A 20750-nucleotide genomic window follows, 5' to 3' on the forward strand; every position below is an offset into this window, starting at 1 on the left:
GAAATGTTCAGTAGGGTGCTGCGACCCACCTGCAACCAAAATTCTGCTTGCTATATTTAGCACAGTAACATCACCGCGATTCACACAGCTCTCATTCCTGCTGTGCTGTGGTGGGAGGGGCTAGGAGCCAGACAAAGTCACTGTGACATTGTGAACAACCAGGGATGTTCTCATAATATAGTCTGTTGTATTAATAGAAACTTTTGAAACTGAGCCAACCTGCATAGCCATGCACTCATGCACTCATTTCATGCAGGCCTAGAAGTATATTTAAGTTCTCATGGCAATTAAAGGAACAGTCATCTTAAAATTTACATTTCAACATACTCTCTGATTTTCATTTATGTTTTTTTCATGCTATCATTTGGAGAGAGAGAGTGTTGCGCCCTGCTCCGTTTTAATGGGTAGCTACCGCGATCTGCCACACACAGTATTAAAGAGCATCAAAACAACATTTATTGTTGAATTTTGTGATAAAACTGACAATTCGAAAGCTGAGACTAAAATAATGTTTCTCCAAAAACTACTTCCGACTTGGGGTTGCGGGCAGTTCTTCCATCAACCTGCGCTGCCCCGCGGCTTTCGCTGTTGCACACTGTCTCCGTGTTTATATCCCGCTGAACATGCTTAGATGTGCTATACAATATGGAACAGCCTTTCTGTGACCCCCCCCCCCCCCACACACACACACACACACCTAAACCCAGGTCCGTGACAAAAGGTCCAGTTGTCCCCCCTTATTGGCGGCCCTCACTACAACCCATGGAGTCGCGAGTTCAAATCCAGGGTGTGCTCAGTGACTCCAGCCAGGCTTACTAAGCAACTAATTGGCCCAGTTGCTAATGTGGGTAGAGTCACGTGGGGTTACCTTCCTGATGGTCTCAATATGGTGGTTCTTGCTTTCAGTGGGGCACGTGGTGACTTGTGCGTGGACAGCAAGGTGAATAACGTGAGCCTCCACATGCGCTAAGTCTCCACGGTAACACGCTCAGCAAGCCATATGATAAGATGTCGTGGAGGCAACTGAGATCCGTCCTCAGCCAAGCGGTCTGAGGAGAGTAACTGGGATATCTCTGGGATATAAGACCTTTTTTTCCCCTCCCCATAAACGTCAGTATATTTGGGTGGTGTGGGTTCAATATTCAACACGCTCCGAAGACATCATCATAGGATTATCGCATCGAATACCAAATATTGCATTATCTAACTACTTATCACATTTTTACTCCCTATCGTGCAACCCTACAACATATGCACTATTTTCCAAGTTTTCTAAAGCTATATGATAGATTATTATTCACTATTATTTTCCCTTCTGCCATAGCTCAAACAGCATTTTCATTGTATTAAAAAAGCAGCTTGAACATTCTTTCTAATATCTAATTTTGTGTTTCTAGGTAGAAAGAAAATAATATAGGGTCAGAACAACATGTAAATGGTGATAAAATGTGAATGTGGAAAATATTTCACAAAAAAGAAAGTTCTGTGAAAATACTAATAGAAGGAATGAATAAAATAAAAATAAAAAATAAATAAATAAATAAAAACAAACTCCTATAGCCTATTCCTGGGTAAAAAGGAACTTTAATATTTTGTCTGTGGCTTTTCTGTTCATCTCGAAAAATCTCTTTCTCTGTCTCTTTCTTCCCCTCTGACTGAACTTCCCTCAGGTGCTGATATTGAAATTTTTGATTAAAACTGATTTAAGAATTAATTACAAAATCTGTGGCATAAAAGTGAAAGTATCAAAGGAATGTGTGTGTCTGTGTCCATCAAGAAAAGAGTGTAAGGTTTCTTTACACATTAGTAAACTCCTCTTGCATTCCTGGCTGTCTCCACAAATATTTCTCTCCTCCTTTTTGTCTCCCTTCTTCACTCATGGTCAGTACATCTGTCTGTCTCACCAGCACATGTCTGAGAAACAGACATCTAAGATACACATCATGTGTGTTTTGTACAATGCACCAGAATGTCTCAAGTTCACAATGTTAACATAAACACAACTTGCCCCAAATCTTAAAGCCCTAACTTCAATCAAAATCTAACACTAACTGAATTTAACCCTAAACAGTAACCACGGCAACACATAGAGGGACATAAGATGGGTTTTCATCCAAATGTTTTGCATTTAAGTGCATTCCTAAAAAGAAAAACTAAAGAAAATGTGAATCAGTGTACGTTTCCATTCACTATGGCATGCAAATTATCTTGAGGGAGCCCGTCTTGTCATGATGGAGCAGCTGAATGACCTGCTTGCTTCAGGGAGTGTTGCATTTTCAGTATTGAAGCAATTGTATTGTTTATTATTTTAATTTATTAAAATCTGTTTTTTGTTTTAGATACTGAAGAACAAGTGTAATATCATAATAAGGCTAAAATGTCTGCTTTGCTAATACACTGCCAGCCTCAGTATATCTGGGAGCGCCAGCATTTAAAACTGTTCTGACAGATCATTAGGACCCATTTTAACGACTAGCTTGGGTTAAACACTTCTGAATGTCAAGGGCTATGTTCGAAGAATTCTGACCTTTCATTGTGCCAGTCACTTCAAGCTATCACACACCCATAACACGTGCAAAAAAGGGTCAAAACACATAGTTTTGTGAATAGACTGTTTCCATCATCTTAATGGATATTTTGACTAATGCAGAATTCAAGATTTATGCAAAATTCATGGCAAACTGCTCTGATCCTCCATCTATTTTTAACTCTTTCCTCTCCAACCACTTCATCCTTCTTATTGCTACATTTACACAGACACATCTCCTGTACTCTGTGTGGATACTCTACAGTTTGTCTTGCTTCAGCGGTAAAAATAGCGAAATTGGCCTTGTGTGGAAAATGTGCAATAAACATCAATCTGTCCACCTCTGCAGGGAAGCCCAGGCTAACTGACAGAGAGCTGGTTAAACGCTAGAGCACTGAGTGAACACTGGATGAATGTTGGCTGGATGCTGGCTGGATGCTGGCTAAACGCTATCTGAGCACTGGCTGAGTGCAGGCTGAGCTCTGTCTGAATGCTGGCTGAGCACTGGTTGAATGCTAACTGAAATCTGTGTGAGCACTGGCTAAATTATTGCTGAGGTCGGTTTTAGGGTCACGGTTTCGGTACGGTTCGGTATTTGCAATGTTCAGAAAAAAATAAAAAATTACTGCCAAATCCAAAGTAAGAATACTCTATTTGGTAACAAACACTTCAACAGGTTTGCCCTTAATAAAAATCATTGTTTTACAGTAACCATAGTTTAACTATAGTGTTTGTAGTAAAAACTTAGTAACCACAAAATCAACATGGTTATTGTCATGTTTACAATATATAGTATAATCATGGTTACTATATGGAAACTACAGTATTACTGTTGTAAAACCATGGTTAATTGTATCAAAACCATGATTTCTGCAAAGAAAACCATGGTGACAGCAGTCATGGTTACTACAATATTACTATAGTAAAACCATGGTTCATTTACATTAGGGTCTTTAACTGAAAAAAAACCCTTTTCTCTAATTACTAAATCAATATTTTAACTTAATATCTGCACTATTATGCTAAATGCATCAACATAAAATGCATTTCAAACTCTACTGTACATATATTCAATAATTGGAAGCTGTACATCACTATAAAAGGAACTTTGCTATTAAAATGGATACGAGGGGTGTTGTGACACGGCTCGCGTGTTTTAATCATACGTGGAAATCACACATCTTCGTTAGCAGAGTAGGAAAACATTTTGTTTGCAATGAACACCCCAATTGTTTTAGTTATTGTTTTATGCCTGTCCGAATTAGCACTGAGTGCCTGCTTAAAAACGGAAGGGAGTGTGAGCAGTTTCGGCTTACCTGCAGCTCTGTGCGTGCTATCTTTCCTCTGTGATTTCGGCATAAATTATCATATTTCGATGTATTATCAGTATACAGCACACGATATCTGCTAAACAGTGCCTGTTTTGTAAAGTTTTTTGCCCATCGTTGTTGTAATTGACTGCAAAAAGAAAATGTTTCCAGACAGGAGACCTGAATAAAGCAGGGGGCTTCTCTATCAGTGGCTCGTTTTCTCCACTTGCCATTTTCAACCACACACAACGCTTGCAGAACAGTGATGTCATCAAGTTGACCCACGTAAAACACAGGCAGAGCGTATCCATCTACAGATCCATTCAGGTGTATTAGTGGAGGTTGTAACAGTGCATGTCTATTGGCGCTTTATTTTCTTTGCAAAACCTTGTGCTCCAGATGTGTCAATAAACTTGAGGTGAACCATGATGCCAATGCTTACCGAACTGTGGGTGGTGAACCATACGGTTCGTTTTTTTTTTTTCTGAGAACCATTACACCATTAATAAACACTAGCTGAAAGCTGGTATAACAGTAGCTGAGCACTGACTGAACACAAGCTGAATACTGGCTTAATGCTGCCTGAGAACTGAATTAACGCTGGCTGAACACTAGCTGAATGCTGGCTGAGCACTGACTGAACAATAGCTGAACACTAGCTGAATGGTGGCTAAACATTAGCTGAACACTGGCAGAACACTAGTTGAATGCTGACTGAACACTAGTTGAAAACTTACAGAACACTAGCTAAACACTGGCTGAACGCTAGCTTCCACTGACTGAAAACTATCTGAACACTGGCTGAACGCTAGCTTCCACTGACTGAAAACTAGCTGAACACTGGCTGAGCACTGACTGAACACTAGCTTAACACTGGCTGAATGCTGGCTAAGCACTGCCGGAAAAATAGCTGAACACTGGCTGAGCACTGACTGAATGCTGGCTGAGCATGCTGAATTCTGGCTGAGCACTGACTGGACAGTAGCTGATCACTGGTTGAGCAATGATTGAACAGTAGCTGAATACTAGCTGAACACTAGCTGAATGCTGGCTGAGCACTGACGGAAAACTAGCTGAACACTGGCTAAGTAGTGACTGAAAACTAACTGAACACTGGCTGAGCGCTGGCTGAATGCTAGTTGAACACTGACTGAGCAATGACTCAACAGTAGGCGAACACTAGCTGAATGCTGGCTGAGCACAGATGGAAAACTAGCTGAACACTGGCTAAGCACTGACTGAAAACTAGCTGAACACTGGCTAAGCACTGACTGAAAACTAGCTGAACACTGGCTAAGCACTGACTGAAAACTAGCTGAACACTGGCTGAGCACAGGCTGGGCACCAGCTAGATGCTGACTGAACACTGGCAAAGCACTGACTGAGTGATGGCTGAACACAGGCTATACATGTCCATGTGCTGGTTGATGTGAAGCTTTTCTGCACACATCTCACAGAGTCCAACACACTCTGTCAAATTAACTGATCAGTCGGCCACCGATCTAATCAGCCGATCTTCATCATACATTTTTTGATTAGCGATCAGCCAATCGTGCCTAGATTCTAAGCATTTGCAAATTTTAACTTTCAGACATGCTTTAATTCAGATAAATATGCCGGTTTTCTTAATTGTATGAATTTTAAGGTGCCCATTTTCAAGAGTCATTACGGTAGTAATTCACATTCCCTGTACAGTTAGACACAGATGGGACAAAGACACTGCAAACGGATGTAAAAACGAATTAAACAACAAATACAAATACAAATGCAAATACAAATCTGAGTATACATGATGTAACGTGAGTCGTGACAATCAGACAGTGTGTGATTATGTGAGCTCTCAGTTTCACTCCCTCTAACACGTGTCAATCAAACATGTGCACTGTCAATCTCTCATCAGTCCCTCATCCCAGCACTATTCTGTGAGAACCCCAATTTAAATCGGATATATGTTTGTCACAATACCACTAATAACAGCAATAACAGTTAAACCTTCAATAATGGCACCGCGTCTTCACGCAGTTCTTTAATAATTAGTGATTTGCATTACAAAAAAATGCCAAAGATGGTAAACAAATTATAGATACTAATGATTTCTCACTGGAGCTGTTTTGTAGCATATAACTTGCAAAAGTGTTGCAAAGGGCAGTTTTAAAAGAAAAATCTGTGATCCGACTGGTATAGGCCGAGTGGTGTACCACCAAAAACAACCCTGATTACTGGTAACACCCAAACAAGTACCAAGTTTAATCCAGCTGGACAGGGGCCCTGGCCCTAAACAGACATTTCAAGAGAATAATATAAATCAGCATGTTGAATAAAACAGATATCTGTGGGACAATACCACTCCAAAGTGGTCTACATGGAATGAAACTCCATGTTCATACCAACCCCTGTTTCATCATGACAACCATTTGTGAGAGCAAGAGATAGGAGAATAAGCACTGATATTTCTGATGCACTACTAATGAGCTGCTAGGCATCAATACTTGTATATCTTCCTCTCTTCTAAAGCCACAAGCTCTCACTCAAAGCTTGAGGAGACCATTGATCTGTTATTATGAGTATAATGGATTTTCTCATCAGCATTCCCAGGATTCTGGGATATGTGCCCGCAGAGCAAGTTTCCATTTGTGCTCTTAGAAGCAGTACACTAACTGTAAATGCATATAAACAGTTGGGCATTCTCCACCTGTGGAGTTATGCACTGTAAAGTACATTCATTATAATATAAGTCATGGAAACAAAGCAGATGTGCTTTCAGTAGAAAAGCTGTAAGCAATTTTCAAAGTTCCTTGCAAGCTTGTTGGGGGAAACAGGAATGAATTAAATGATTCTAGAAAATTCCTCCACGTGGCTTAGCGTGAAGTCCTATGATGGAACTAAGAACTTTAGTCCATGAGCATTACATTTTTCTATTGTTTTAAAGTTTGTATGCCCCTCTTAAAAACATTACAACTGCAAGTATTAGATCAATATTAGCAGATTCATCAACATTTTGGGCTTTGGCAACTCTGAAATTACAATTTAAGAGAGTTAAATTACCAAGAAAACAAAATTAGAAAATACAATGTATGTGGGCATGGCTTGGTAGTAGTATTTATAATTTGCTTTATGTAAAAACAGTAGAAGCCTAAGGTATGTCCTTATTTAGACAGCCATGGGGCCATTCAAACGCTTTTGCGTCCGTCTATGCTGTTTTTCAATTGTTTTTCTATGTAAACATGCTAACGGATGTCTTAGACCGTTACACAACATCTTGCTGATTTTTCAGTGTCTCAAGCAGGATTTCAGATGATCAGGGGTTAATGCACGGGCTGAAGCCCAGGGGCCTACAACTCCTAGGATGCCCCATTCGCAGCATCCGCCACCCTATTCTCCCACCAACGACAATCGTGGATATAGTGCATTAAACATGTTCAGCAGGAGACATTGATATAAATAGTGATGTAAATAGCGCCCATGTAGTGCATGTTCCCAGAATAACAGTCTGCAACCCCCCCCCCAACGCTCACTCTTCGGACGACTGGCAGGGGGCCCAGAGGACCTGTGAGCCCATGTGAACTGAGGTACCTTTTTGCACCTCTGCAGATGATGTGTCAAGTTAAAAAGAACTTCAACTTTTGAAAATGTGTCTCAAGATAACCGTGTTCTGTTATATTTGTTGTGCTGGGTCTAGCTTTTTTTCTGTTCTTGCAAGAATTTGTTTGGTCTAAACGGCCCCTAAGTAAACCTGTGTGGGGGGGTGTGGATGTGTGACGGGAGTACAGTATACACTTTTTAAAAAGCAATAAATGTTGACCTTTTCCAGCGGTGTACATAAGAAAATTAATAGTAAAGACACAGTGGGAGATTCTGGACCATAGCTGTTAACCCTGATTATGACTGAGCTTTAACTTTGCCTGAGTATTTGAGGCAGGACAAAAATAACTCCCAGCTGTTTTCAAAAGGCTCAAGAAATATACCTACAAAAAGGCTTCCTCCTGAACTAAGGTGTTAAAAACTGTCCCCAAAACACACACACATCAGCAGAACATAATGCACAAGCAAATCTTTTATTTCTTTAGAAGATCAAAAACTCTTTGAGTCTAAAGTTAAACCCATGCAACATAGGGTATGAGCTTGCTGATTTCCAAAGGGCAAATAACCCTCGCTCTATGATGTGATGAATAAGGCTAGTAACAGGAAAGGCCCATCTATCGAACTGCTTAAGCATGAAATTTGATTATGCTTGTAGTCAAAGTGGAACATGGCGAGGACACGGGCACGAATGGTGTAGATGTGAGATTCTGAGCTGAGTAGAGGCAAACTGATCCAGCAATAATGGGATGAAACCCAGAGACAAGAGACTGATGATAGGGAGATGCCAACCAAGCTCAGTTGACACAATATGCATGTGGGCTGTAAAACAAAATGTCTTGAACCAAAGTCCAAGATGTTATATAGTGAAAAGTTTGTGCATTAACAAAAAGCACAGGGGAAAAGGGCATCTGTGGACAGATTGCCAATATAAAACATATAGGATTTATTTATTTATTTTTTTAAATATAAAAATATTCTATTTATTTCCAAATGTATTTCTAAATGTGGAACACTGATTAACTTTTAAGCATTATATTAGGGATGTCAAAAGGTCAGACAATCCCAGACTATCTGCAGAACCAGTAGTACAGCGTTCTGACTCAATTGAATATCCATATGCTGTCAGACAGAGAGCTGCTTTTGAACAATGGCAATGTTAATGTTATAGTCTGTAAATGAAACCCTGTTTCAAGAGGACAACAGGTCCCAAATCATCACAAAAGGTAAAGATGACAATTCACAACAGCTAAATAATGGCAAATATTCACTGATGCACCACCTGCTTTGTGGTTCTCTCAAGAAGCTTTTAGGTGCAGAACGAGTGACATCAGACTCAGATCTGATAGTCAGTGATCTAGAGGACATTAATCATTTCCCTCTCAGCACAGAGCCACAAGACACTATGAAGGGGTGGGGTGACTGGGGAAGAGATAGTGGAGTACAGTCATGGAACATCTGAAGCAGACAGGCTCTGACATTAGGAGGTTAGGGCTTCGGCACAACGATGCAGTCACACAGATCAGTGACATGGAGGGAGATGGGCTCAGAACAGCAAAGAAAGGCAAAGGGGAGGATGCAAAGAGCAGAGAATCGTAATATGGAAAAATGCACAATAGCATTTGACCAAGCTGCAAAAAATAAACCTCCTAATAGACATTTCACTTTACTTGTTATCAGGTGCCTCCCAAAAATGTAACAATGCACTTATGTAGCAGACAGATCAGACACAGGCCTGAGGACATCAGACTGTGATATACATCTTACCAAATTCTGTCTAAAACGAAACATTCGCAAGCTGAGTGGAGTCTGGTTTGTTGAATTTGACAGCTGATTGAATTTAAGCCTTGAGCTGTTCTTGGGTTGATTCTGTCACAGGGAGTGCTTATGTCAGATTGAAGATGTGGTGAAACACACCAAGAACAAGACAACTGTTTAAGGCCAGCAAATGAGGCTGAGCTATTAATTGGAAGAAGAGAGAATCTGTGAAGGAAACTCAAAGTGGGAAGATGAGAAATGGGTAGCCCGGTTGCCACTTTCACCAGAAGAGAGTCTTCTTCACTTGAAACCAGATGAATGTGTTTGTTATGGCAAGGTATTGAAACATGAGAGAATAGCATGCTTTGGAGACAGAATATAGGCATAATGGTTCAGATCATTTGCTCGTGATGTGTTTAAAACAGGGCAATAAATGTGCCAATACCAAGGCAACAAAGGACACTGTGATTATATGATGACTTGCAATAAAAAGACAACGTCTGGATTGTCACATGTACAGTTTGAAATCATATGGACCGATGACTCACTAAAAATAACCCATAGGACACAGGTGGCACGTCGGCTTTTTATGGCCACTTGTCTGACGCCAGCAGCCTTGATGTTATTATACAACCCAGAGAGCATGCAGTAAGAACGAAGTTATTTGAATATAATTCGTATAAGAGTAGTTTAAAGGTTTCGACGAGCCGTATGCCGCACGTCAAGTTCGCGCTTGAAAATGACAGCGCAAAGAGACGTGATGCAAAGCGAGCGCAACCACTAGTTAAAAATGAATGAATTCTAAAAATCTATTTTAGGCGGAAAGACTTGCGTTGCGCACCAGAAAAGAGTAAACGAGTCGATCCTATCCAATACACACCTCTATACTTCAAGGCATTAAAACATGGCTTTCACTGAATAAAGGCTTTCATTGAAAATCTTATTCTGACTTTTTGTGGTCTTATTAAAACTTAACTGTCTTTGCGTTTCGAGATTAGAAAACTATGGGGCGTTTACACAAGATACGTTCTTGCGTTTAAACCCCGTTCAAAACGCCGTTGAAAAACAGCGTTCAAATCGAGCGCTGTTATTCAATTATTTTCCTTTGCAAACATGCGCTTGATGGACGTTCTTGACTGTTGAGCCGTGTTTTGAACGCCATTTCAAGTTAAAAAGAAAAAGAAAAGTTTTTAAAACGCGTCTCGAGGCACCTGTGTTCTGATCTATTCGTGGCGCTGCGTTTAGCTGTTTGCGTAAGGACGCATTCGGTGTGAACGGATCCTTGCACTGAACGCAGGAGTCTCGAGACGCGTTTTAAAAACGTTATTTATTTTTAACATAACACGCCGTCTTAGAAACGTGACGCTAGAGGCGCACTGGCCAAAGACGTCCGACCTAGAGTTAAAACTGATCGCTAAGACGGAACGCAAAAACGCCTCCCTCTCAGACGCAACTTGTGGCAAAAAAAAAAAAAAAAAAAAAAAAAAGAGCCAGTCTACATCGCTTGACTGCCTTTAAAGAATATGAAAACTTAAAACAGCCAATTGCTAATGTAAAAAAGCTATAACTGGTAATAACAACATTTGCAACAACTGCAAAAATCATAACAATAATTGTAAGTTTTGTGCTACTTACAGTTTAGAGTCCGGAAACTGTATAGTGGTTCCACAGTTGAATAAAGACAGAATTAGAAGAAGAGCGGCGGACAATTTGAGCGCATCCATTATTCTGAAAGACATCCAACAACACGCAATATCCTCCCACTAAAATCTAATCCACTAATTCTCTGAAGTGACCCTCCTAAAGAAGCCAACCAGCCGCCATCAGCGCCACTTTCACAAATAGATGCTTTTGGTCCCTCCCAGCCACTTCAGCCTTTACTTTATTTTTACTGCTGATTTTTTTTCTCTCTCACACACACACGGAGATGTGGTGACAGTTGTGGGGCGTTTCCGCGTCTCTCCAGTTTTTCTGTATGTTAAAAGTGTCTGTTTCAGACTGTGCGCTCTGTAGCGGATCAGTTTCCAAACGTCCCCACCCCATCTGAGCTCAATCATCATTACGCTTGTCTCTCCATACAAGGCGCGCGAGTCTCCCGCCTCTCAGAACGTACAGCGATACCCTGGTGGGCATGAATGAGCGCGTGTCTTTGGATTACATAAAAGTAACAAAGTTTTAGCTTTAATTGACGTGTGGTTGTTATGTCTTATAAACGGATAAAGAACTGGGAGACAAACGATTTTAGTATAACCTACCATCTTAATATAGTATATAATTGTACCATCCCCAAATGGCAATAAACCCCACCTGCATTACCCCAACAGAGGGATCCATACGGTGGCCCAGGGGTGCACACAGCATTATAGCAGCGCAGGCAAAAGTCGAAAACACAATGGAAATAAACACAGCACTAGCCACAACACAACATAAAGTCCACAACGAAACGGAAATAAGCCACAATGCAACGTAATAAGCTGCAACACAACAGAATTAAGCCTCAACACAACAAAATTAACAGAAAATAAATGTTTTTAATATTTTTGTGGCTTAATTGTTTTGTTGTGGCTTAGTTCTGTGTTGTGGTTTAATTCAGTTGTGTTGTGGCTTAATTTCGTTGTGCTGTGGTTTATTTCCATTGTGTTATTGCTTTTCTGTTGTGTTGTGGCTTATTTTCGTTGTTGCAGATTTACTGTTGTGTTGTGGCTTAAAGGGATAGTTCACCCAAAAATTAACATTCTCTCATAATTTACTCACCCTCAAGCCACCCTAGTGTATGACTTTCTTCAGCAGAACACAAAGATTTTTAGAAGAATATTTCATCTCTGTAGCTGAATGGTGATCAGAACTTTGTAGCTCCAAAAATCATATAAAGGAAATATTGAAGTAATCCATACGAATCCAGTGGTTAAATCTATATCTTCAGAAGCGATCAGATCAAAATTTAAGCCCTTTTTATTCTCAATCTCCACTTTCACTTTCACATCTGAAAGTCAAATGTGGTGCGATTAGTTACATTTTCACATATGAAAATGAAAGTGAAAGTGGAGATTTATTGTTAAAAAAAAAAAAAAAAGGACTTAAATATTGTTCTGTTTCTCATCACCGATTATATCACTTTTTAAGATAATGATTTCAATGCTAGTGTCATTTGGATTACTTTTAGGTTTCCCATTTTGTGATTTTTGGAACTAAAAATGTCTGATCACCATACACTGAGATTGTTTTCTAAAAATCTTTTGTGTGTGTGTGTGTGTGTGTGTGTTCTGCTGAAGAAAGTCATTCACATCTGGGATGGCATGAGGTTGAGTACATGATAAGAGAATTTTAATATTTGGGTGAACTATCCCTTTAATTGCTTTAATTTTAAGTGCTTTTAAAAATTATTTTCATTGTGTTTTCAGCTTTTATTTGCTTTGCTTATTTTGTTGTGTTGTGCACCCCTGGACCACCATAGATCCATAACAGCACTACAAACCCTGATATCAGGGTAAATGCACCATGCTCCCTCTGCATTGCCTGCCAGGTTGAATGAGATTATTTAGTGGAACCCGAGTAGACTGAGAGGACATATTGGTTTTTATCCACTTTTCCTACACAGAAAATGAGGCAATCCTCATCCTCCTCTTCTTTCTCTCTGCTTCTCTTGCTCTTTTGAATTTTTTTTCTTTTCTTTTTTGCTGACTTCCTCTCTGTCCATCTTTCATTCATCTCTTCTTTTAAGATTGTGTCCTCGTCTGGCCAGTCTGGCTAACTGGAGCAAGTGGCTGTAAAGTGATTGTGTTGTGTTGCTAGATGACAATTGAGATCAGTTAATCTGTGGATAATGTATACATTGTTTGTCCTACCTGTGCCTATAACTCATGTCCTGGGGGGCTCATTTTGAACTTTGGATGACCCAATGCACATCCAAAAAAAAAAAGCATGCTGGTCTATGCTTGCACAGCGAAAGACACGTAAAAAATATTTCTTGGCACCAAAAGGCCTTTTTATCTCTTATAGCAATTTATTGTGATATTGAAATAAGGTCTTTAGTGGTGCTTGCAAAGGCACGTTACAATTGCACATACTTAGGGTAAAGAATTTGAACAAACACCTCACCCTAAGTTTTGCATCTGACATTTTACTCATCTTGCACTGTTTCTACAGACATGAATGATACCTTAAATCATGTGGTTTGGAGAAAAGAGGTGTGCTATTACTTTCTAAACAAGTGTACTTATGATTTTCACCTGCCAGATGATATAAATAGTTAAAGTCAGCAACTGTAATCTGATTACATGAATTTAAAATGTAATGAATTACACTACTTTTAGGCAAAAAGAAATTGGAATACAGAAACGAATTACTTAGTAATAAGATTACACCCAACACTGTTAAGTAACCACCTACCACCCACCCAGAACATCCTAGCAACACATTAACAAACCACTGGTGAGTTTGCATTTGCACCAATCCTATTTTATAATATATATATATATATATATATATATATATATATATACACACACTACCAGTCAAAAGTTTTGAAACACTTGACTGAAATGTTTCTCATGATCTTAAAAATCTTTGGATCTGAAGGCGTATGCTTAAATGTTTGAGATTAGTTTTGTAGACAAAAATATAATTATGCCACCATATTAATTTATTTCATTATAAAACTAAAATGTAATAAAAAATAAAAAAAAGTTTTTGAAACTGATGACTTGGACCAAATAATAAAGCAGCCAATAAGTGCCCAACATAGATGGGAACTCCTTCAGTACTGTTTAAAAAGCATCCCAGGGTGATACCTCAAGAAGTTGGTTGAGAAAATGTCAAGAGTACATGTCTGCAAAATCTAGGCAAAGGGTGACTACTATGAAGATGTTAAAATATAACACAGTTTTGATTTATTTTGGATTATTTTAGTCACAACATAATTCCCATAGTTCCATTTATGTTATTCCATAGTTTTGATGACTTTACTATTATTCTAAAATGTGAAGAAAAAAAAAAGTTATAATAAAGAATGAGTAAGTGTTTCAAAACTTTTGACCAGTAGTGTATATATATATATATATATATATATATATATATATATATATATATATATATATATATATATATACTGTATATAATTGAACTAGTTAATGACAAACTTTTTTATTAACTCAGTGCAAACTGGTTCCTGATACTGTTCTCAATGTCATTGACTGACCCTGCTGTTTTGCTTGCATTTGTGTTGGATGTTGCTTCTTGCTAATACTGTCTAATCTAACTAAAGCCCTGTAATCCACTTAAAATGAGGTTATGAGGGTGCTGCTGGATTCGCGAAGATGCTTTTATGGTGCTTTTATGCTTTTTTCAGTGGGAGAAAAAACTACTTTTACTGAAAATGGAAGCAAATAGAAAAACCTATGTAGATGATTGTGGCATATTTATATGTTAAGATAAATTCATGTGATTGACAATCATGTCTCTCTCTATATTTGATATTTTGTAGTGTCATTTGTAATATTTTCTATATCTGCTTTATGTGTTGCTTCATATTCATTGTGATCCTCTGCTTTTGGTTCACCTCAAATATTCAAGGTGCCAACACACACACTCACACAAAGTCCCTCAAATGTGCCCTAGTGTAAATCCTCATATTTGCTGAGATCAGAGTTAGCTGCTTACTTGCTCAGTAAATGCATCGCTCCGGTGAGCTCACCTCCCCAGTTATATCCAGACAGCAAACACTGCATATCCTTTCATAACACAGAAATCATTACCCTAGGAAGCAATCTAACCTGCAAAAGTTATTACAAATCTATTTATATTAACATTTCAGCTTTTCTTTTCTTTTTGCCATTTGAAGACAGACACAGAAATTTGCCTTACAGCATCTATCTATCTATCTATCTATCTATCTATCTATCTATCTATCTATCTATCTATCTATCTGATGGAAAACCATAGTAACCACATAGCGACCACCCAGAACACCCTAGCAACCGCATAGCAACCACCTAACATTGCCTTAGTGACCAACCAGAAAACCCTAGCAACTGCCTAACAATGCCCTAGCGACCACCCAGAACACCCTAGCAACCGCCTAGCAATGCCTAGTATCTGTCTATCTCTAAATTCTCTTTACTCAAGCTCGTGTCATTCCAAACCATATGCTTTTTTGCTTTCTGTCATGCACAAAAGGAGAATTTTTAAAGACTCTTAACAGCTCTTTTTGCACTTGAGGGCAGCAAATATCTCATTCGCCACCCCACATATTCAAACTGGCTTGTTTAGTTACAACACAATAACCAGTGGCATTTGGTGTTTATGTCATACTTGCCATGCCATTTTGAATCTGAAATTTCAGTGCTTTGGAGGAAGGGAAGATCATCGTTGAACAATGACTTGCATTCCTGGTCCTCACACAAAACTATTGTACGGCTAAAGATAAACTTATTGTGTGTGCTTACCGTGTGCTCTCTTTAGTGTTGGTCCAATATATTTGGCTATTAAACAAACAATCTAGTGCAGGTAAAACCAGCAAATGATAAAATTGAAAAAGTATTCTTCAAATCCAGAGAAAATGAACTGACAGATACAGGGGCGGACAGGGAAGAGAAATCGGCCCGGGATTTTACATGGAAACTGGCCCAAAAGTTGTTGAGCAGGGGGGTGGAGGGGTGGGGGGGTGTCGCTGTCTGTCCTATTCTGCATATCGCTGCCCCCTTTGGCATATTGCGGTGCCGTTTTATGGCCCGTTCTGCATAACGCGGCGGCCCATTGCAGCTTATCACAGACCATTCTGCCCCGTTTCTTGGCCGGCCCTTCGGGAAAAGTCCCGGTTCTCCCGATGGCCAGTCCGCCCTTGGACAGATATAATTACAACACTTACACTGTCTTATATAGCATCTGACCCATAGCTACCACATCATGAGTCTTCCTTTGTCAGAGTTGCATGTGATATTTACTGAAAAAATACAGTTCTGAAATTATAGCCTGTAGCCTACAGTGATGATAAAAATAAGTATAGTATATTTAGAAAGGATGTGTTGCTTGAAGTTTTTAACAGTCATTTGGCAGGCTAGAGCAGCATTATGCTCTGTCTCTGTCCCAGTAACTAATGATTGTGTGTTAATATTTAATACTGGCCTAATACAGTAAATGTCCTTGATTAGTGCTTTCTGTGTGGGTACATCCATTTGGCAATATACCATGGAGGAATATTCAGATTATTAGATAAAAGTATTGATAAAATAATCAAGGCAGTGTTTTGGGACACCACAGTGTTTGGTTTTGATGTTATTTTTTGCCTGAATCTAAAAACAAGAGCAGTAAAATTTTGTGAAAACATAGTGAATAAATCCCCTTACATTGTAAAACATATGAAAACAAACAGTCTTTTTTGTCAGTCAGTGTGAAATGTTTGGATAAGAACTGTCTGTGTGTCAGAGACAGTGCTGGGTAAGTTACTCTAAAAAAGTAATGAATTACTAACTACTAATTACATCTTCTACAGTGTATTTAGATTACGGTACTAATTACTCTGTGTGAAAAGTAATTGCATTACTTATTACTAATTACTTTCTAAAACCCTTATCGACCTCGACCAGATGAAAAAGACAAGGATAGACATGAAATTATTCTTTTAATTCTATCTCTATGGATGTCTATCTCTATGGCCAGTCCTATCCTATTTCTCAGGTATGTCCTTCAAGGTAGCCTGGAGAGGTGAGGTGTCCAAGTCACATCAGCTACTTACTGGGGTACCTCAGGGCTCAGTGCTTGGGCCACTTCTCTTCTCTATACACACAACATCACTGGGACCCATCATTCAGGCACATGGTTTCTCTTACCATTGTTACACTGATGACATGCAACTCTACTTGTCTTTCCAGCCCACCGACACCACAGTGACTGCTCGAATCTCTGCCTGCCTGGCAGACATCTCGGCCTGGATGAAGGAACACCACCTGCAACTTAACCCAGCCAAGACCGAACTCCTTGTCTTTCCAGCCAACCCTGCTGTTGAACACAACATCACTGTGCAGCTGGGTGTAACTACAGTAACACCTTCCAAAACGGTCAGAAATCTAGGGGTAACCATTGATAACCACCTAAATTTCACAGACCACATCTCAAAGACTGCAAGATCATGTAGATTTACACTCTACAATATCAGGAAGATAAGACCCTTCCTCTCTGAACATGCCACACAACTTCTTGTTCAGTCACTTGTCATGACTAAACTGGACTACTGTAATACTTTCATTGCAGGCCTCCCTGCGTGAGCAATTAGACCCCTGCAAATGATCCAGAATGCAGCAGCACGTCTGGCTTTAATCAACCAAAGAGAGCGCATGTTACACCACTCCTTGTCTCTCTTCATTGGCTACCGGTTGATGCATGCATCAAGTCTCTGATGCTGGCATACAAAACAGTCACTGGGTCTGCTCCAGCATACCTAAAATCATTTCTGCAGAGCTACATGCACACTAGAAGCCTGCGGTCGGCTAAGGAACTTCGCCTTGTTGTACCAACACAAAGAGGCACCAAAACACTTTCCCGGACTTTCGGCTTCATCATACCACGTTGGTGGAATGACCTTCCCAAATAATCATATAAAATCAAATTAATTATTCATGACCTGGACAAAGAATTTAAGGGGGCTGCATTAAATAAGAAAACATATATTTTAACATTAGACGTTAAATTTCAATTTTTAATTTACTATTGTTTTATTTAGAATTGTTCTATAGTTTATACAGTATTTAACACAATTACATCATAAGTAATCTGTAATTAAATTACTTAAAAATTTAAGAGTAATACCTTTACTTTTTCAATGAAAAATTACATTTAATTACATTAAATGTAAACAGTTACTTAGTAATGCAATACACCCAACACTTCAGTTGAGTATAGTGGAAGGCATCTCTGTATTTTTAATTGTCCCTGCTCTTTTTGGCATTTTAGGCCTCAGGATTGAAGTGTATGATCTGGTACAAATACATCCTTACAACAAAAAAAATTTGATATAATTTTACTAGCATTTTTACAGCAACACATTTTCTCTTATTCCAGTTGAAACTACAAGATTATTAAAGGAATGATTTGCATTTCCTCTACTCATGGTTTGCCAAGTGTAATTTATTAATTAATCCGTCCCATGGAGATTGTTTCCAAGGCAACTGAGGACATCCACATTTTAGAGTCCCATAAGGAGTTTTTTATATAGGAGTTTTTGAGTGTTGAGTGACATGTTTGTTGTTCTTATAATTTTATGTCAAGTTGTTATTTTTCTGTGTCAAATTCCTTGTGTTTTTGAGCACACTTGGCCAAAAAATTAACGCAATTAATCATGTCCCTGAACCATAATAAGACATATTTCTACCATGTTTTTAGGAGGGGGCAGTAAGAGAAACTTAAGCTGTTTAGGCAATGCACTGACAACAAACCACACTCGTCTTGCTTGACACTAGCGACAGCACAAGATGAATATGCATTCTTGCGTTGAGCTGTACAGAGCACACTTCCAAATGCAGGGATCTCAAGATGTGTTTTCTTAAGTTTCAAACTATGTTTAACTTGTCAGAGTGACCTAAAAATGTTGTGTTTATGACATGACGCAACCAAAGTGAGACACTCCAAAAGTGTCCATCTGACACCTATGTGCACTTACACGTCCTAAGAAAAGGTCATTTAAGCCATAATTTAATCCGTAAAATTTGAATTCTCTTTATAAGATTTTCTTAAGAAATCTCAATGTGTATACATTTCAAGGCTTAAAAACATTTAAACGCATTGCATTCAATGTGCCAAAGAAATTTGTGAAATTTGGCAGTGGAGTCATATTGTGGTTTCCATTATTAGCAGCATTTTTGTGCAGAGGCTGAGGATACTGATATAGCCACCGAAAAATATAACAGAGAAGAAGCTGGCCTCGTTGATGTGGCCTGGTTGCAATCAAACAGCTCTGACTGCAACCAGGTCACCAGAGAAAGAGGCACAGCTCTAACTGTGCAAGCAGAATGATAATAACATGTTCCTGGCTAATGTTGTGCCGATTCCCTTCTGCTATTGAAGAAAAAAGAAATAAAAAGATAAAAGCAAAATAGCCAATTTCAAAGCACTGAACAGACAGCATTCATACTCTAGGGAAAAGCACTTTATTTATTTTTTAAATACCTCCAAAATTACATTCTGCAAGACACCACTGCAAGAGTCACAATACTATTTATCTCATTAAAAGGAAAACAGGCTTGTACCACAAAATTAGCAGTGGCAGAAGCTGCTGTGTGATCTCACTGCACAAGGTGCTCTGTTATCTGACTCATATGGATAATCTAAAGCAGTTTGTGTGACTTTACACTTTTTGACAGGTGCACATATTGAACACAGGTGTGATTACTGCTGTTTTGTCGATATGTAACAGTATGGTGTTCAGAAGATATAACGTCATGAGGGTCACACATTTAAAAGACACAAATGGCAGTGTGAATGTTAATGAAGGTCTGAAGTTGTTCAAAGGCATGTAGCCTACTAAAACAAGCCGTCTGCTTTTTGTTGCTATGGTTGTTTCATTTAATTATCAATTTAGTTTTAGGAGAAATAAAAAAGGAGGAATTAAAAATAGAATCAAATTAGGAGACAAATAGGAGAAATAAAAACAAATAAGGCACTTGTTGACATACAGTAAGAGTATAGAGCTACTGTTAATAATTTACTGTTAATGGATAACATAATTTGCTCTAGGAAGAATTTGGTGAGAAATGCTTGAGTTCTGAGACATGAGACTTTTCATTGCTGACTTATCTTGACACAGTTTGTGGCATTGTTGATATCTGCTCTAAAACATAGAGAATACACATGTATTGTAAGTTTACTGGGGGTCTTGCTCTCAGGGGAAGGAACTGAGAAACAGGAGAGCAAAAGTGTTCATTTGATCTGTTTATTTTAATTCCTGTCTAAGAGAACCAATTCATATGTTAAACAGATCTCATTTGTGATTTTACTTTCAATATGTGGCCAGATGACTGACAGCAGCTTTAATGCTCAGGCTGCGCTAATGTAAGCAGTGCATAATGGGAAAAGAGGACAGGATCTGCACACCATAACAGCTTGTTGTGACTCTAACAACACTTAATTTTACTATTTTGTATAAGAAACCTGTCAGATTTTAACCTTGACCAAACAAAACCTTTAAACATCAATCAGATTGAAACAAGCATATTCTCCAGTTTGACATTATATTCTAGTTTTAAAAAGGCACAGCCCTCAGTATCTGACAACTGTCCCTTTAAGACTGAGTTCATCTCAAAGCATTGAGCCCATCAGTAAAGGTCTGCTCATTCAATAAGAGCCCAGATGGGCAGGCTGTTTATCCAGGCAGCTGAGGTGTAATTGTGTTACCATGTCTAATGGCTCACTTCATATTGCTCGTCACATACCAAGAAGAGGTAGAGCAGACAGGCAGGCAAGGGAGTGGCAAGCCAGATGCATGCTGGCTGCAGGTTTTTAAGTCATTTTGATGCACCACAGAAGCCATGTCTGGTGGGGTTGTGAATCATATTGGTATGATTCAACACACACAATACCTCTTCTTA

General features: G+C 38.9%; 1 protein-coding gene across 1 annotated transcript in view; it reads right to left on the minus strand.

Moving 5' to 3' along the window:
• LOC127436773 (voltage-dependent calcium channel subunit alpha-2/delta-1-like) overlaps window positions 1–11186 on the minus strand; it is a 117818-nt gene extending 106632 nt beyond the window's left edge. Inside the window, exon 1 of the mRNA XM_051691144.1 lies at window positions 10810–11186. Coding sequence (XP_051547104.1) covers window positions 10810–10913 — 104 coding nt within the window. The 5' untranslated portion in view covers window positions 10914–11186. The remainder of the gene's footprint in view (window positions 1–10809) is intronic.
• Between the last annotated feature and the right edge of the window lie 9564 nt (window positions 11187–20750).

Source organism: Myxocyprinus asiaticus, chromosome 47 (assembly GCF_019703515.2).
Source record: "Myxocyprinus asiaticus isolate MX2 ecotype Aquarium Trade chromosome 47, UBuf_Myxa_2, whole genome shotgun sequence".
Taxonomy (NCBI): Eukaryota; Metazoa; Chordata; class Actinopteri; order Cypriniformes; family Catostomidae; genus Myxocyprinus; species Myxocyprinus asiaticus.